At 39.1% G+C, this 15,897-nt stretch overlaps 1 protein-coding gene across 3 annotated transcripts in view; it reads right to left on the reverse strand.

The window, feature by feature from the left end:
* NIPAL2 (NIPA like domain containing 2) overlaps positions 1–15,897 on the reverse strand; it is a 103,961-nt gene that overhangs the window by 20,689 nt on the left and 67,375 nt on the right. For all 3 annotated transcript variants that reach the window (XM_004047356.5, XM_055348070.2, XM_055348068.2), the window contains exons 5-6: positions 11,933–12,054; positions 1,880–1,976 (exon numbers count right to left, since the gene is read on the reverse strand). In XM_004047356.5, the coding sequence (XP_004047404.1) occupies positions 1,880–1,976; positions 11,933–12,054 (219 nt within the window). The remainder of the gene's footprint in view (positions 1–1,879; positions 1,977–11,932; positions 12,055–15,897) is intronic.

Genomic DNA, 15,897 nt, shown 5'->3' on the forward strand with positions numbered 1-15,897 from the left:
TGTAAACGTTACACATGCACTTGAAAGAAAGTTTATTCTCTGTTTTCAGGATTTAGAGTTCAATATTAGAGGTACCAGTTCATGATTAATTATTCAGATCCTCTGTCTTTATATGGGTTTCTGTCTAATTATCTTCCATGAGCTGAGAGAAGTCTCCTAACCCCCTTATATTTCTGTTAGTGTAGTTTTGCATTTTCTGCAGATTTTCTATTGCATATTGGATATGATATTTTGTGGATTGTGCTCTTTTTGTCAGGATAAATTACCCCTTTTATCTCACTTAATATCTTCTGCCTTAATTTTCATTTAGTAATATCATGACCTCCTGCTTTGTTTTACTTTCAAGCTGATTTACCTTGTTTTAGATAAAAATTTATGCATGTAGCCAAAACACTTTGCAACCTGCAAGGGCCAATCAGAAAGGGTGCTGGCTGTGGCACTGCTGGAAGAGGGTCCTGGAGAACCCCTGTCTTAGTATTTATCATGACGGGGCTGGGGTTGAGAGGAGGAGATATTAGGGGAAGGGAGCATGGTGGCTGCTATTTGAATAATCCTTACAGCTGTACTAGTGCAAATTGGCTGAATCCAATTCCAGAATCATTTTCAAAATCAATCTGTAAGTTTCCCTGATGTCCAATTTGAGAATATTTCTTTTTTTTTTTTACTAGGTAAACGTATTCCATTTACATTTATTATCATAACTGCTATGCATTATCTTAATTTTGTTATCTTACATTCCTATTTAAAGTTGGCTTCATTTTCATTATTTTCTTATATAAGGTACATCTTGTTTCTTAGTTGTCTGCTTTTGTTTTCCCTACTTGGTAATTTGGAAAGAAACAAATATAAAGTTCTCTTTCTGTTCTCTTGATCTATAGCATACCTGAATATAGCACAGAGTACATTTGTTTCTATAAGTAACTATCAAAAACACAAATTTTCTAGTACAAAGGAGAGAACTAGTTGATGAGATAGGAACATGAAAACCTAGCACCTCATTAACATGGAGGCTGCATGCTGCCCCAGGGGTATGAGTACAGCCTTCGGAGTCATGGCAAACAGCACGTGATGTGTGGGCCATCTGACTGGCTAAGAGGAAATGAAGGAAGATTTACAAATATATTTTTTTAAAGGGAATTTCCTAAATGATTAGTGAGATCTCCTAGTGTTGGTATATATGAGTGAGAGAGAGAGAAAGTGTGTGTGTGTGTGTGTGTGTGTGTGTGTGTGTGTGTGTGTGTAGGGGTGGGGGAAAGAGAGAGAGAGAGAAAGAAAGAGACAGGGACAGAGAGACAGAAAGACACAGAAAAGGAGAAGGGAGGGAAGATACATTAAAAATACATAGTGGGCTTATCTAAGCACTCATTTTCAACTCTAACAAGGTGCCTCTGGAAAAACAAAGTAAATGGGTTGGTAAACAATGAATGAAAGAAATGTGATATTTAAGAAAATCATACTGCTTACATCTATGTTTCGTATTAGTCATATTATAAAGTTTTTAAAGAAAATATAAATAGTATAGGTCTTGCTAACCAATTCCTGACACAAGAGTTTTAATTGGGATCATTAATTTGTTTCTCTTTTAAGATTTTCAATTACTTATTAACAAAATATCTTCAAATTATCAGGGAGCAAATAAAGTTATCAAGAAGCAAAAAATCCTTAAATGTATTTTTTAAAAAATTAAATATATATCAATTGCAGTAATGGACAGGCAACGTATAATTTTTATAATTTAGACTCAGTTTCTTCCTATAGATCAGAGCTGAAAAATATAAACAATGAGAAAGGAGTAGAATGCTTAAGTATTTTCCTTCAAACCTCATTTATGACTCAGCACAGCTTAATTAAAGAATAAGAAAACAAAATATGCCTTTACCTAGAATTGCCACCAGGGTTAGCAGAATCACCATATGCTTCATTCCTTTTCTTTTATAGAAATACAGGAGAATGCAGAAAATTAATATTTCTAAAATCTAGAAATGAAAAAGATGGAAAAGAGTAAGTTATTCTATGCAAAGTCTTCAAAATGTCACACTTCTCATTTTGATTTTGCAGCAATTCTCATATGAGAGTTGAGGGTGACTGAGGTTCCTAGGGATGACACAGGAGAGCAGTATAAGCACCTTGGCCATCCAGACCCAGAGCTCGAACACCCCTCTCCGCCAGTGATGCCCAAATCTAGATCTCCAGTCCTAACCTCCCTGGAAGTTCAGCCTCATTTCCCCAAGTATCTATGAGACATTTCCACATGCATGTTTAATAGACACGCCACAATAATGTGGGTAACACCTCCCACTAAATTCCCTACCTTCCCAGCTTGTTCCTCCAGGGCCTTTGCCCACCAGTTAGTGGCATTCCCACACTCCGTGTTGCACAAACCCCAAACCCCTTTCCCTCACTCCCTGCCTTCCTCTCTAGACAGCTGCATTTGCTTCTAACTCATCTCTGATTTTACTCTTGCCTCTCTATAATCCAGCCATTCCACAGCCAGAGGAATCATTTAAAAACACAATTTGGATAATGAAATATTTTATTCATAGAGAACATATATGATGCACATCAAAGGGATTTAGAGTAATATGACAGGCACTCACAGACTCTCTACCCAACCTAAGAAACAGAACGTACCGACACCTCTGAAGTCTCTCATGCGCCCGTCTCCAGCTGCACTCCCCTCCTCCTTCAACCTCCCCAGGAACCACTACACTGAAAATCTGTGTTTATCATTCACTTTCTTTATGGTTTATCGCATTTTTATATGTCCCTAAATGGTACTCAGTTTATTTTTGCATGTTTGGACTTTATACAAGTGGAATCATACTTGCTTTCACTTGCTTGCTTTTTTTCACCATGTATTATATTTGTGACATTCTTCCAGGATGATGCATGTAGTAAAAATATAAACTAGACCCATTCATTCCTTTGATGAAACCTCCTGTGGTTTCCTATCACATTTAGAATAAAATCCAAACTCCCTCCTGGATCATAAAGTCATAGGCAACTCCCTGGACCTAATTTTGTACCACTCACTCCTGGATGGTCCACTCTGTGCCAGCCTCATGGCAATTTTTAAAAATTCTTTTTTTTTTTTCCTAGTTCTTTGCAATCTTCAGATTGCTCCTGCCTGTGGGCCTTTGCACTAACTGTTCACTCTGCCTGGAATGCTCTTTCACTGATCTTTGCACAATGCCTCCTCCAGGTCACTCAGCTCACAGGTCAAATGCCACCTCTCTGAGAGTTCTTCTCTGACTCTTCTGATCTAACAGAGCCACTCATTATCCTGTCACACCCCCAGCTTCAGGTTGCTATCGAGCATTTTGCTGTCATCATTTCTTGTTCATATGTTTCTGTGTTTCTTTTCTGTCTTGCCTACTAGAATGCCAGCCCTAGAACAGGAATCTTACCTAATCTTTTTGCCACCCAATCTCTGGTGCCTGGCATACAGTCGGTCACTCAATGAGTACTGATGGAATTAATGAGTAAATCACACCTCAAATTTATTATGAATAAGTTGCCAAAAAAGACCTAATGTCTAATAAACTGTTCAATAAATATTAATTGACTGAAAGTCTAAAATTTTCCTGTCCTTAAGAACTTTAGTGTAATTTTGAGTTCTCAGTTTTATTTTTGTTTTAACATCTTTTTTTTTTGAGATGGAGTCTCACTCTGTTGCCCAGGCTGGAGTGTAATGGCTCAACCTCAGATCACTTAAACCTCTCCCTCTTGGGTTCAAGTGATTCTCTTGCCTCAACCTTCCAAGTAGCTGGGATTATGGGTGCCCGCCACCACGCCCGGCTAATTTTTGTATTTTTAGTAGAGACAGGGTTTTGCCATGTTGGCCAGGTTGGTCTTGAACTCCTGACCTCAAGTGATCCACCTGCCTTGGCCTCCCAAAGTGCTGGGATTACAGGCATGAGCCACCACGCCCGGCCCAGGCTATTATTTTTGACGAGATGGTATTCTTGGGCTGAATTTGTAAGTATGAATGTTTACTTTTCTAACAGCAGACAGTACCATCACTAATTTTTTTCTTTTTTTCTTTTTTTAACCACAGGAGTTAGGGACTTCACTATTTTGAGGAATGCATTCTACCTACAACACCCTGTCTAAATCAACTTAAATTTGTTTCCATTCAAGGGTTTGCTTGTGGGTTTGTTTTTTTCTCTAATCCTTTGTGGGCATGGGAAACAGCAGGCCCTTATCTTCCTCATTTAAAAACCTTTTCATCTAATATGGAAGATGAACTCATCCCTTTGTCTTTTCTTCTCCGGGTAAATTAAACCAATTATTTTAACTGTTTCTTATGGGACTTATTTGCCAGACCTTTGATTTAATTGAGTAGCGCTACAAAAGCTATTAAACTTGTATCTCTTTGCCTTCCCTAAAACAGCCATCAAAACATTGGGTGTCCTAATTTCTGTGCATTTCACCAATTGTTAACAGAAATATCCCTCTGGGCCCAGTCTCCCCTCAACCACAGGCTTCCATTTCTCACATGAGACAATTATAGACAATTCACAGCAGCGTTTGGGCCGCTGTATTTGTTGCTGGAGAAAAGAAAGCTCTTCCTGTGTTAACACACAGAGCCTATTAGGTAAATCGATTCTCATGCTGATTATTAATTTTTGCAGGTATTTGTTATCAGTTCTAGAAACCATGTATGACTTTTTTCATGTGTGGGCAAATTCCATCTCTGTGGCTTCAGATAAATAAAACATGAGTTCCCATTATTCACAGAATAACTAGAGTTGCCCTGGTTCTGCCTTGTGGCAAGAAGTCACACAGCTCCTAGGAATAAAATATTAAAGCAGTATGAATTAATGCTGATTTTTTTCTAGCAACATTTTTTTTCTCCCTGAAAACATCAATATTAAAGAAGCTGTGATTTCTGCAGGTTGCGGTGCCCCAGGAAGAGGCTGCATTATTGATTGCAATCTCACAGGTTAGAAAAGGTAACAGCACTTACTGTGTGTCCCCCATACCCTGTGCACTGTTCTCAGAGCTTCCTGTTACGAATTTGTTGAATCCTCACAACCATTTAGGAGGTAGGTGCTATCATCAGTTTACAGGTGAGGAAACTGAGGCTCAGAGGGGCTAAATGATGCAGCTCTGATAGGCAGCATAATGGCCCCCATAGAAGTCCCTGGTCTAATCTCTAGAAGCTGTGATGATGTTACTTTACATAGCAAAGGGATTTTGTATTAGGTTGGTGGGTTGGTGCAATTCTTCCTTCCTTTGTTTTCTGTACCAGATCAGAGGAAAAGTTCCTGGGCCTTGTACCTGTGAGGTTTCCATTTGATGTAAGCCTTGAAGGAAAAATGACAAAAGTAGACAATTTTCAATTTGTCAAAGTAGTTACTTTCAATGGGAAAAACCTCAATTAATTTTGCATCAACCTAATACAAAGAGCACTGGCAGCTGAAGGGGTGTGTGGCAAAAGAGACAGACAAAATTTTAGCACTGGATGCCCCACTGCCAGTACCAATATCTGAGCCCGATTTGACCTCATCTTCCCTCACTAAGTTCTCAAATGCATAGCCTATGGCCATAGCATATGGCTTCTCTGTCTAAAACAAATGAGCTCTGCAAAGGTTCTCTCTAAGGCCATGTTTGGACAAAGATCTGATCCTTGGTAGTCAGTTTATTAATTCTGCAGAGAGGCATTGAGTGAGGTGTATTGGCCTGTGCACCCCAGAAGTGAACAAACTGGTTTTGAGTTCTGGCTTTATCACTTAGTACTTACGTGACCTTAAACAAGTTCCTGGGCCTTCTCCAGCCTCAACTTCCTCATCTATCAGATGCAGAGGATAACAGTGCCCCATGTATACGGCCAGTGTGCAGGTAAAGAACAGAATGTAGTCTGAGCTAAACATAGGGCTCAGCCACTCTGCTACCGAAGAAGTGGACCCTTGTGTGGACACACAAGTGCTATTTGCATTCAGACAATAAAGCAAATAACATCATGCCATAGATACTGATGTCCTATAAAAACATACAGTTTTCTCCCTTAGGTTTCTAATACCTGATGGTGGGTTTTGTCGCAGCTTTGCCAGAAAGGCTGACTTATAATCAGGTTTAGGGTACAGAATGACACCAGATGACAGGCTTGGCCCCAGCATCTGCTGATTTAATGTTTTTGTCTGAGAGAAAATGAGCAATGTGCAGATTATTTTGTGAAGGATTTTATGTTCACAAAAGAGGTTCCATTTGAATAATCTTTTGGAAAATCTGGGTGAGCAAAATAGCCATGACCAAGCCTGCCAAAGAACATGAAGTAATTGAGAATCAGGGCTGCATTTTCTAACATGGTTTTTGCAGAACACGTTTGCTCATAGGTATTACTCAACAAAAGGTCCTTCCAAGAAAAGGGCCTCATGGTCAAATAAGCCTGGGGCATGTAGGATTAACAAAATCAAATCTTTCTCATTCTTACAGGACTTCTAGCTTTTAACATGCTAACAGAGATGATGAATTTCTCAGACAGGCCATGTTATGCAGAATCTTTCTCACCTAGTTTGACTTTGAAAACTCCACTCCTCTTTGCGTTTTGGCAAGGATGGGGATTGCCCGTCTGCAGCAGACAGGCTGGGAAAGGCTGTTTTAGTGAGTGCACTTTATTCTCCTCTGGCTGGTATACACTGGGCTTCTCAAATCTTCCTTCCTTTCTTTTCTGTACCAGATCAGAGGAAAAGCTCCTGAGCCTTGTCTCTGTGAGGCTTCCATTTAATGTAAGTCTTGAAGGAAAAACAGACATCTGTCTGGGGCACGCAACAAGACAAGGGGTTGATGTGAGCCAGTGGGTGCCACAATATTATAATTCCTTTTGTGAGAAATATAAAATGTATTCAGGCTTATAAATATTTTAGAAGTTATTTGATCAGTCCCGAAAGCCAGTTCAGGTGCTCTTATTTATACTTGGTATAATACATAGAGTTAGATGAATGATACGTCAAAGAATAGTCTTAATTACTGTAATTATTATCTCTGCAGTCAGGGCTTGCAGAAAAGCACAGAATTTGCCACATCTGAGGATTAAATATTACTTAGATGTTTAACAGATTCAAACCAAATTTCAGCTCACAATCTTAGTATAAAATTCATCACTTCTAGAGTCTTTAGAGATGCAATTATATAATGAATTAGATTACAAATGAATATAATATAGATCTATTCTCCTTAGAGTCTAATGCCAACAGTGTTATTCAAAAGTGACTTTATTAAAGGTTTATTTTATGCTATGTTATAAATACCTGAAATTATTTACATTTTTCTCTGTGGCATTTACTTTCAAATATACTTTCTTTATCTTAATATGATTTTTCAGATACATGGGTTTCTCCCAGAACTGTAAAATTCCTGCTATGGGAATTCCTCTCTCTAAACTTGGTGTCTAACCACCACTTAATGGATACGTGAATAAATGAATGAATAAATTTATTTTAGGAGTTGATTTTGGAAAAATGGCAAACTGCAATTAATCTCAGTACTTTTTGTGGAAATACACAGTTTAATAAAAAGTAGTTTGGATCTCTTCAAATGTTTTCTCTGGTGTTAAAGCAATACAAGATAGATCATCATTAAACAATGCTGTTTATTCCAGGAAATAAGTCTTGATGCATCTTTAATATACAAAGGATTTAACTCACGCCATTAATTTTCTGGTTTCAGGCTATGTGACCCTTTTCTTAACTAGATGAAGAATTTATTTTGCCTGCAGGCAAAGAGTAATAATTTGTTGGTAAGGCTTCAAGTCTGGACTATCATGAAATTTTCTGTAAAGTATAAAAAACAGAACTAAATCACAGAGATTAGAACTCCTGCTAGTGCTTATCACGGACTGATGAAAGCTGTGATAATTAAAGAACTGAGTGTGGCATAAAAGTAGGAAGATAAATGGGGCAGAGGGGTTGGCACAAAGTATGACAGCCCCGAGACAGGCAATCTGAGTTGGGAAGCCCAATCTTAAAGGCTGAAGGAGGGCAGGGGTGAGGGGAAGAGCTAGGAAGTGACAGCACTAGGGTAGAAATAAGGCCTATGAAAATGAATTTCAGGACCATAACATATGAGGATCAGGGATTTAAATAGGCAGGGCACTATGACTGATGGCCTGAGTGATACATTGAGCAACCAATACAAGTTCATATCCTGAAGAAGTGCAGGGTCTTCTGGAATAAGACAGGCAGGTAAATAGATAAAGAGGTCCAATCTGAGCCATGCCCACGAGGGTGAGTTTTCAGGGGTCATAAGGAGATGGGGCCGTGGGTCAAAGGAGGTAGGGGAGGCAGACAGGTACAACAGCACTGCGTTATGTGGCTGGAGGGGGCTCACTGGTCAGGTTTGTTTATTAGGAGGAGCTTGTACCAGTGTTGATGACGAACAGCAGGGGGAGGCAGCCTTATTAAGAGGCTGCTGACACAGTCCAAACAAGAGATGGTGGAAGCCTGAATTAATGCAACAGGAATGGGAATGTGAAAAGGGGGTCAAGTTCAAGAGACTTTACATTTCCAACAGGATCAGGGGTAGGAGTGAGGAATGAGGGTGAAGGAGAAGTCATGTGTAGTTTAGGTTTCCAGTATGGGAGGCTGACATGGAAGAGAAGAGAGAGTTTGGGGGAGAAGATAGTTCGGTTTTTGATATGTTACATTTAAGGAGACTGTGGGACATCCAGGGTTGAGTAATAAGTGGACAGATAAGAATATAGATCTGGAGCTCAGGAGGGGCCTGGGAAGGAGAGGTAGATCTGGATTAGGAAGTATTTCAAAAGGATGCTGGTGGGTGGGCAACGGGATTCTTTTAGAAGACCTTGGAAGAGTGTGCAGCATCAATAGAAGCGAGGCAGAGGAAGAGGAAGTGCTCAAGAGCCTGGCATGGATTAGTCAGAGAGGAAGAAGAGAGACAGGGAAAACATTTGGAGGAAGCAAGGAGGACAGAGGTTCCAGAAGATGATGGGCCAGGGAGTAAATGCTGCATAAGGTTCAAGAAGAATCAGGACCAAAAAAAGCAATTCCTTTGGCAATTCATGGAGAGGAATTTACTTCCCCAGACTTCTCCTACACCCTCATTCGTCACTCCTAGCCCCCTTCCTGTTGGGAATGTAAATACTCTAGAACTTGGTCCTTTTCTACATTCCCATTCCCGTTGCATTAATTCAGGCTTCCATCATCTCTTGCTTGGACTGTGTCAGCAACCTCTTAACAAGGCTGCCTCCCCTGCTGTTCATCATCAACACTGTGGGTACAAGCTCCTCCTAATAAACAAATCTGACCGGTGAGCTCCCTCCAGCCACATAACGCAGTGCTGTTCTATCTGTCTGCTGTTCCCTCTGCTAGCAAAGTCCCCTACCTCCTTTGACCCACAGCCCCATCCACAGATTGGAATGAGTGAAGAGTTAGTGGGAGCTAAGGAAGTGGACAGGGCCAGCAAGAGTAGACTATTTGAAGACATTCTTGGTATAAATGGCAGGAGGGATATTGGACAGTTTATTAAAGGGGTGTGTAGTGTATGAGAATTTTTTTTTTAAACAGAGAAACCTAAGTATCTTTGTAGGGCAAGAGAAAGGAATAGAAAAGGAAACAAAGGAAATGAAAGTGAAAAGATCTGTAAGTATTTGTGTTCTAGTGGTCAGAATACATATCAGAAATGGCAGGATATATAGAATTCTTGTCATATACACTAGGAACTGCTTCGGTCGTGTACTTAGAGCAAAATTTCCTCAGTAGACACGTCCCTGTAAATGCCAATGTCACACTTTTCAATACTAGGCATATAAAGTAGGATCATACTATTTTACCTGTTTTAATGGCAGAAGGCTAGACCAGTTAGCTTTTGAGGTCATTTCTAATTCTAAAAATGTATAATTCTGTGTGCTTTGACTTTTTTTTTTTTTTTTGTCTTGAGACAGGGTCTCACTCTGTCACCCAGGTTGGAGTGCAGAGCTGCAATCATGGCTCACTGCAACCTTGACCTCCTGGGCTCAAGATCCTCTCATCTCAACCTCCCAAGTAGCTGGGACTGCAGGTGCATACTACCATGACTGGCTAATTTTTAAAATTATTTGTAGAGTTGAGGTCTTGTCATGTTGCCAGACTGGTCTCAAACTCCTGGGCTCAAGTGATTCTCCCACCTTGGCTTCCTGAAGTGTTGGGTAACAGACGCACACCACCACGCCCAGCCTAATTCTTTTTATTGATTTCACAACTATTTTACCAAACCGGTTCTTGGTTAAATACTCAGCTAGACTATCCCAGTTTTCTTCTTATTACATACCCTTCCTAGAATATGATTATTCCCCAATCTATACTAACTTCTGTGACAAGTTGCATATCAGCCCTTTCGATCATATTCTCTTTTTTTATACCTACAGATACAGCCACTGCATCAAACAAGATAACCCAGTTAACACCTTCATATTTCTCTATCAGTTCATTTCATTCTTTTTTTTTTTTTTTTTTTGACAGAGTTTTGCTCTTGTCGCCCAGACTGGAGTGCAATGGCACAATCTTTGCTCATGGTAGCCTCTGCCTCCCAGGTCCAAGTGATTCTCCTGCCTCAGCCTCCCGAGTAGCTGGGTTTACAGGTGTGTACTACCACTCCTGGGTAATTTTTGTATTTTTAGTAGAGATGGGGTTTCACTATGTTGGCCAGGCTGGTTTCAAACTCCTGACCTCAAGTGATCTGCCCACCTCGGCCTCCCAAAGTGCTGGGATTATGGGCGTGAGCCACCATGCCCAGCCTCATTTCATTCTTTTATACATCTCTTGGCATTGTAGTACTGTTGTGTGCTCCTCTCAGACAGTCTGTGGCATTGATCTCAACAAGGACTTTTTTTAAAAAAATAAATCACTTTAATCTTTTCACTGGAAAAATTAAAGATATAAAATTTATAATAAAAGAGAAAAATATACAAGTTTAAATATTTTATATTGGTTGAGAGTACTAATGGGAATGTAAATGAATATGGAAATTTTGGAGGGCAGTTTGTCTACATCTATCAAGTTTTTTTTTAAATTATTATACGTTAAGTTCTGGGATACATGTGCAGAATGTACGGTTTTGTTACATAGGTATACATGTGCCATGGTGATTTGCTGTACCCATCAACCTGTCACCTACATTAGGTATTTCTCCTAATGCTATCCCTCATGCTTATCATCACTGGTCATTAGAGAAATGCAAATCAAAACCACAGTGAGATACCATCTCACGCCAGTTAGAATGGTGATCATTAAAAAGTCAGGAAACAACAAATGCTGGAGAGGATGTGGAGAAACAGGAACACTGTTGGTGGGAGTGTAAATTAGTTCAACCGTTGTGGAGGACAGTGTGGCGATTCCTCAAGGATCTAGAACTAGAAATACCATTTGACCCAGCAATCCCATTACTGGGTATATACCCAAAGGATTATAAATCATTCTACTATAAAGACACATGCACACATATGTTTATTGTGGCATTGTTCACAATAGCAAGGACTTGCAACCAACCCAAATGTCCATCGATGATAGACTGGATAAAGAAAATGTGACACATATACACCATGGAATACTATGCAGCCATAAAAAACAAGGACTTTTTTGAAGAGAACCCCTATTTTGAATAAAGTTCAGTAAAGCAAAATGTGTCCTTAAGTATTGCCCCTTCAACTTGGAAGGGAATGTTTTTTTTTACTCTGAGTTTTCCTAAAACGTATTGCTCTGGAACTTGCTGGATTAATCGATGTGGAAATTGTTCCAGGAAAGGATACCTGGGAAACTAAGGGTGCTTCTGTTGCTGACTTAGTATTTCAAATACTTTGGTATTGGTCAACTACATTTAGATTTTAATAAGATATTAGTGCTGGTAAGGAAAAGATTATGTTCTCTAATATCTGCATGTACCAGTGGTCTGGATAATATAGCTTCGGGGATAGTAAAATATTTAGAATTCTTACCACATAGATCAGGAACTGCCATCCGACAAGGTAATACTGTACTGTTCTTGCTGAGATTGCCTGAGTTATATTTGGAGCAAAGTTCACCAGTAAATATGTTCCTGCAAATGCCAGTGTCGTACCTTTAAATAAAATTGAAAAGAAAAACCAAATTGAAACCAACCTAAAGCTTTTGTTGACGCAGACATTGCCTAGAGACTGCGCATTACTTGTAAAAGTGCCAATCGCCCCTCCCTATTATACTCCGTTTCATCAAACCATCCTTGGATAGCGTCCACATTCACCTGAAGGCATTCCCTTTACAGGGGAATAGAGCCGGGGGATGGATGGGGCAGGACATAACTTCCAATTTTTCTCTGTTGTTCTGGATGAATCCCAGCATCTTCAGGGAAGCTTTCCCCAATGATTGGGAAGATCAGAATATGTGCTACGAAGACGTGAAAACACCTCCTAAGCTGACTGTTTCCTCATGGGTCAGTAAGCGCATGATGGACCTAGACACATCTAGATCTGTCTAGATCTAGATGGCACAGTCCAGAGGACAGGGAAACTATCACATGATGATCTGCTCTACACTCACTCATCCCTGGGGCCTTGAAGCACCCTCAGGTGATTTAACAATTTGAAACTCTGGTAATGAGCATCTTTAATCACTGCCATTTATTGGAGTCCTTTTAGCAGCAATAACAAAGGTGAATGCTGGCTTTGCTGTAGGAGTTTAATTAATCCAATCTAGAATATAGAATTCCAAGGTTAGCTTAGTAAAATAAAAATAAAATAGAAACCACGTCATAAACCTATGTAAGGAATGTGTTACTGCCATCGGTTTAGCATTACTTAAAATGACAGAAGGGAATGTGTGTAGGGGGATTAGGGGGTGAGGCCACCTAAGAAGGGGTGAAGGGAGGACTTGCCCTTCCAAATAATGTTGAAAACTGCTTATGTATATATAATTAGCAGTCTGAAAAAACACCCCTGGTATAAGTAGCATATTTTAGATAGCACACTTGAAAACTTGCTTCAACTTGCTTCATCTCTGAGGTCAGTGCTATTGTGGATATAATTTATAACCAACATAGACTCCAACTTGAAACAATTTGGTTTGTCTACAAAGTCTCACAATTTGAAGGCACCAATTTCCTGTTCCTCTTATGCAAATGACTTAGGTTTTGAACTCTAGTTCCTGGAAACAAATAGCATTTGATTTTTCGCAAAAGCTAGACAACAGCAATTCAGGGTATTGTAGAGCTACAAGGAAGTTTCCTATAATGTAACAATTTATTCTGTAATACTTTGTGAAGACAGATTATATGCAATCTTTAAAGCTATTTCTAATAAGAACTTTAAAAACAAAAAACAGTATACATTATTAAACACTATAAGAAAAGCAAATAATAAAACCATATATAAGAACTTGGGAGAAAATTATTGGTCAGTCATGTCTTTTCTTTGGAAAAAAAATTACATAATTGTTCAAAAGCAGGTCCCTAGGAGGAAGAGATTCAAAAAAACTGTTTTCTAAACTGGGTATGGTAAAGTAGCATATTACTTTAAGATGTCTCAGATACTTCTGTTTCTTTTGTGAAATCCAAATTTCTAGTTATATCAAGCTCCTCTGCCAGACACTCCTTTATCTCTTCTAATAGTATCCAGTTCTATTAACTTTCTTGTATTTAAATTTAGTTTTGAGTAGGCAACACATGTATATGGCAAAATTCCAACAATACACAAGGGTGATTGGTGGAAAGTTAAATCTCATGTACCCTGGTGGTTCACTAGTTTTCCTCCTCAAAGTTAACTACCACCACTAGTTCCTGGGGTTTTCTTTTCAGAGATGTTTTATGCATGTGTGTATAAGTGTACATGAGGTTTTTTTTTACATAAGTAATTGTGTATTATATAAACTTTTTTGTATCTTGCTTTTTTTTTTTCTGCTTAGAACATTTTGGAGGATATTTCACATCAGTAAATGCAGGGTGGCTTCATTCTTTTTAAGTCTACTGGTATTCTACCTCATGGAGGTAGTATTGTTTACTGAACAACTTTCCAATATTGTCCCTGTTTCACATCCTGACATATCCCTCCCTACTTCACATCCACGTCTGCATTTGCCTTCCATAACTGTCCCTATCAATGTATATCTTCATTGCATTTCTTTCTAAATTTTGTAATTTTTGTGGGTACGTAGGAGGTGTATATATTTATGGGGTATATTTCACTGCATTTCAAAACTTTTTAAAAATATAAAATGGCTGATGCTTTTGCAGTTATACTTTCTTTCTTTCTTTTTTTTGTTGAAACAGAGTCTTGCTCTGTCACCCAGGCTGGAGTGCAGTGGTGCAAACTCAGCTTACTGCAACCTCCGTCTCCTGGGTTCAAGTGATCCTCCTTTTAGCCTCCCGAGTAGCTGGGACTACAAGCACGTGCCACCACGCCCAGCTAATTTTTGTATTTTTTAGTAGAGATAGGGTTTCACCATGGTGGCCAGGATGGTCTCGAACTATTGACCTCAGGAGATCTGCCCGCCTGTGCCACTCAAAGTTCTGGGATTACAGGAGTGAGCCACCGTGCCCGGCTGCAATTATACTTTCTAAGTCCCTTTCACATATATTATTTCATTTGGGCCTCACATCACTGTGCATCTGCTACGTAACTTTATGGCAGTTCAGCAGGTCACACATTCTTTCTTCTTAATAATTTTTATTTCAGCTATCTGCAATAATTACAAAGGCAGTTCTGGGTAGCTGCCACCAGTTGCATGCTTGTTTATTTGGTGTCATTTATATTTATGTGATTTACTGTCCCCTTTATGAGTTGTATGCACATTTTTCATAAGTGTTTAAAAGTGTTAGTCATTTGCACTTCCTTAAATAAATTCCTTTTAAACTTATTTATATTCCACCTTTTTCTAAAAGTGGTATGAAACGTCAGTTCCTGCTATTTTTATTTCGGTAAAGCCACATATATTCCTTCTTTTGAAAGACAGATTTCTGACTTAGGAAACTTGTTAGTTTACCTTCTGCTGGCCCATTTGCCGAAAGGAGTAATCTGGACGTGTAAGATCATCTGAAAAGTCTGCTGCCAGATGTATCGGAGCCCTTTTTTATGTTATTTGTTTCTTTTCTCTTGCTGCTTTTAGGATTCTTTCTTTATCCTTGACCTTTGGGAATGTGATGATTAAATGCCTCGGGGTAGTCTTCTTTGGGTTAAATCTGCTTGGTGTTCTGTACATGAACCTTCTTGTACCTTCTTGTACATGAATATTGATGTCTTTCTCTAGGTTTGAGAAGTTCTCTGTTATTATCCCTTTGTATAAACTTTCTAATCCTATCTCTCCCTCTACCTCCTCTTTAAGGCCAATAACTCTTAGATTTGTTCTTTTGAGGCTATTTCCTAGATCTTGTAAGCGTGTTCCATTCCTTTTTATTCTTTTTTTGTCTTCTCTGACTGTATTTTCAAATAGCCTGTTTTCAAGCTCGCTAATTCTTTCTTCTGCTTGATCATTTCTGCTGTTAAGAGACTCTGATGCATTCTTTGGTATGTCAGTTGCATTTTTCAACTCCAGAATTTCTGCTTGATTCTTTTGAATTATTTCAATTTCTTTGTTAAATTTATTTGATAGTATTCTGAATTCCTTCTCTGGGTTATCTTGCATTTATTTGAGTTTCCTCGAAACAGGTATTTGAATTCTCTGTCTGAAAGGTTACATAACCTTGCCTCTCCAGGATTGGCCCCTGGTGACTTATTTAGTTTGTTTGGTGAGGTCATGTTTTCCTGGATGGTCTTGATGCTTGTGAATGTTTGTTAGTGTCTGGGCATTGAGGAGTTAGATATTTATTGTAGTCTTTGCAGTCAGGGCTTGTTTGTACCCATCCTTCTTTGGAAGGCTTTCTGGGTATTTTAGGGAAGTTGGGTGTTGTGATCTAAGTTTTTGGTCACTGTGGCCATATCTACATGAGGGGGCA

Source organism: Gorilla gorilla, chromosome 7 (genome assembly GCF_029281585.2).
Source record: "Gorilla gorilla gorilla isolate KB3781 chromosome 7, NHGRI_mGorGor1-v2.1_pri, whole genome shotgun sequence".
Taxonomy (NCBI): Eukaryota; Metazoa; Chordata; class Mammalia; order Primates; family Hominidae; genus Gorilla; species Gorilla gorilla.